Raw genomic sequence first — 3,524 nt, 5'->3', positions numbered from 1 at the left:
ACAAAGGGAGTTTGGTGCCATCAGGCTAACGTGACAGTCACGACTCATGCAGCTGTTAAGTTTGCTTTTTCTTTTGTTTTTACTCGCGATCTTTACAACACGCATTACATTACGTATTTCATGGCACACTCGTTTTATGCGTATTTGGCGCCATCTATTGTTGTGGGTCTAGACCCTGAATATAAGATGACCGCGTTTTTTCAGATGTATTTCCAAGAAAAAAAACATCGTCTTATATTCGGGACAATACGGTAGTTACTTTTTTAGGAAGTAGCGCAATATTGTAATGCACTACTTTTAAAAGTAACTTTCCCCAACACTGGTCACATATATATATATATATATATACAAACATACACTACTTATCATTCCTGAGTCCTGACATACTTATTTTTTTATATAAAATAACACATACTTTTTCTAGAAATACAAAAACAATTATGTTCTGTCACTGTTAGTTTATTGAAACAATAGACAGATGATGTCCATTCCAAAATGTTTTTAGCTAATACAACTGGGATGATATGAAAAATAGGCTTATTAACTTTTTGTTGTATACCATTTTCTGAACCAAGACCCAAAAACGACGATTCTCTCATAACAATCCACACTTAACCCTTTCACAGATTACAATGCACAAACATTAAGGTCAACACTTTAAAGTTCAACATTTTATGAAAATGTTTAAATTGGACTAAGAACATTGAATAGCCAACATACAAAATCAGCCAATTGAAAGTGCTATCAAGAAACATCAACACTAATAAAGCCAACAGACAATATTTAGCATTACTACCATTTTCTGAACCAAGACCCAAAAACGACGATTCTCTCATAACAATCCACACTTAACCCTTTCACAGATTACAATGCACAAACATTAAGGTCAACACTTTAAAGTTCAACATTTTATGAAAATGTTTAAATTGGACTAAGAACACTGAATAGCCAACATACAAAATCAGCCAATTGAAAGTGCTATCAAGAAACATCAACACTTAACAAAGCCAACAGACAATATTTAGCATTACAAAAGCCTAAACGGAACGTTATTTGATCACAACATTAAAACACTAAGAACAGCTCATCTTGTCGGGGGAGAATGAGGAGGAATGCTTCAGAGGTTTTGGATGTTATACGTCTGTTGAATGTTTAGTGTGTCTCGTAGCATTAGGTCCCGTAGTCGCCACAGAGCATCAGCCATGGTCTTGTGAGCTCCCTTACTCTTCAGCCAATGAGAGGGCAGGCGGCTCTCCTGCTCTTTTGTGAGCCGTACATCTTTTCTGCGAGCTGAAGTGACACACAAGGACAATATTTGGCCATTTTAAGATTTCTAATGCAACCCTAGCATCAGTTCCAAAATCAAAGGACAGACTTGTTAGTAGATATTACACATTTTTCTAACATTATTAATACTTTTCTAAAATGTTTCAATTCTAAGTAAATACTGTGTAACAAGCTACCACTCAAAAGACAGCAAAACATTTATAAATGCTACATAAAGTATTCTATTTCAAATAGGCTAAATGCTGTTCTTTAAACTTTTTATTCATCAAAGAATCTTTGAAGAATAGTTAGTAACATTTTCACAATGATAATATATAATAATTATTTCTTTTAAAAAAATTACCCTCTAACAGTTCTCTATTCTGTCTACTTGTTTTTCTATTTATTATAGAAAATTGACCCCCTAACACCAGCGTTCTCTATTCTTTTTCTATTCTATCTACTAGTTTTTTTTCTATTTATTATATGGCATACATTTTTATTTATTCTATCACATCATATGACACTGGACTAATTGCTGCTGAAAATTTAGCTTTGCATCACAGGAATAAATTACATTTAAAAATATATTAAATAGTAATTTTAAGTTATTTTAAATTGTAATAGTATTTCACAATATTATTGTATTTACTGTATTTTTGGTCAAACAAATGAAGCCATGGTGAGCACAGGAGACTTCTATCAAAACATTAAAAATGTTAATGGTCTTAATCATTTTGTTATGATCACCAGCTGGAGTGCCCATGAGCTCCACAAGAGGGCTCTCCCCTCCAGACTGTTCTCACATTCACCCATTCACTACATTCCCCATAATCCTTTGCCCGGACTCATCACCAGTTGCAATCACATGTATTTCATCACCTCATCAGTCTCACACTATAAGAATGGCACACACACACTCATATCGCTGGTGATTGAATGTTTAGCCTTCTGTGTTTCCTAGTTTCAGTGTTCCTAAGTTTTGCCTTTTTCGTGTTTTGATCATTGGACTGTTTCCTTGTTTTTTGATTGTTTGCTGCCTGCCCTGACCATTGCCTGCCTTTGTGGATTTCTCTTTTGTCTTGCCTCTGCCATTGTTGTTTGCTGGTGTTTTCGACTCTGATTTTGGGGTGACATGTGACCTTGACATTTCTCAATAGAATTTGTAAGAGTCACCTGGCTGCCCTGATCTCTAAGTATCTGTATTGGTCATGGAAAAAAACCCATGCAAGTCAACCACTAACATAACATAAATCTGCCATCTTACTCACCAGAGAGCGTTTGGTCCCATTTGCTGACAGTAGTGGACTCAGCACTGAGTCCTTCTATGTATCTCAGGTAAGCCTCTGAATGGAGCAGTCGCTGGGGTTTGGGTGGAGGAGCCACAAATATGGGGGTGGAGGGCTGCTGCAGAGCGGGCTGCCCAACCTGGCCCTGCCCCGGGTAGGGTGGCGGGGCCTGCTGGCCTGAGTTCATCACACCCATCTAGAAAAACACAAAGATTTAGAGAACCTCAATACGACACAATATTAACACTAGAGTTTTAAAGTGCCCCTATTATGCCATTTCCAATATTGCCTTTCATGCAGTGTGTAATGTAGCTGTACGTGAATGTAAACGATCTGCAAAGTTGTTAAGCTGAAAGTGCACGATAAATAAAGTTATTGTCTCCCAAAATAAAGAATAGACTCTGAATAGCTGAAACGAGTCGTTAGTAATTCGAATCCCACTTCTGTGATGGCTACATGTCACGGGGTAACACATTTGCATAATGCGCACCTATGTTCTACGTTGGCCGGCCGCAAACAACTTGACCCCGCCCACAAACACGTCATTCTACTGACGACTGCTTCTCTAATCTTGGGGAGTTCAACGCGGGATTCACAAAACGCTTGCTGCTGAAAGATAGATCAGTATCCTGTTTATTTGGACCAGCTGCTCCACTGAATCACAACCTGTAAGTATGATAAATAATAGATATTTATATTTTCTATATAGCATTCAAAATACAGAACTGTTGAAATAGGCGTATCGTTTCCCACATGTGCTGTACGCCGTAGACCAATCACAACAGACTAGGCCATCTGACCAATCAGAGCAGAGCAGGCTCACGAAAACGAGGGGTTTAGAGAGACTGAATCTTTGAACTGCTTCGAACGAATCGTTTGAGAATTGCTGGAAAATGAGGTGATATTAAATGCATATTTTGAGAAAACGAAAGCGTTTTTTTGACCTTGCATGCATGTAATCCTATTGTA

General features: G+C 37.5%; 1 protein-coding gene across 1 annotated transcript in view; it reads right to left on the bottom strand.

Moving 5' to 3' along the window:
• Positions 1 to 451: 451 nt before the first annotated feature.
• LOC107714479 (protein polybromo-1-like) overlaps positions 452 to 3,524 on the bottom strand; it is a 24,182-nt gene continuing 21,109 nt past the window's right edge. The window contains exons 28-30 of the mRNA XM_016520323.1: positions 2,538 to 2,751; positions 999 to 1,290; positions 452 to 760 (exon numbers count right to left, since the gene is read on the bottom strand). Coding sequence (XP_016375809.1) covers positions 1,118 to 1,290; positions 2,538 to 2,751 — 387 coding nt within the window. The 3' untranslated portion in view covers positions 452 to 760; positions 999 to 1,117. The remainder of the gene's footprint in view (positions 761 to 998; positions 1,291 to 2,537; positions 2,752 to 3,524) is intronic.

The sequence above is a fragment of the Sinocyclocheilus rhinocerous genome, unplaced genomic scaffold, assembly GCF_001515625.1.
Source record: "Sinocyclocheilus rhinocerous isolate Xijiao unplaced genomic scaffold, SAMN03320098_v1.1 scaffold269, whole genome shotgun sequence".
In the NCBI taxonomy this organism is placed as follows: domain Eukaryota; kingdom Metazoa; phylum Chordata; class Actinopteri; order Cypriniformes; family Cyprinidae; genus Sinocyclocheilus; species Sinocyclocheilus rhinocerous.
Note: the sequence above shows the minus strand (reverse complement) of the source record. Positions and strands in the feature narration are given on the sequence as shown.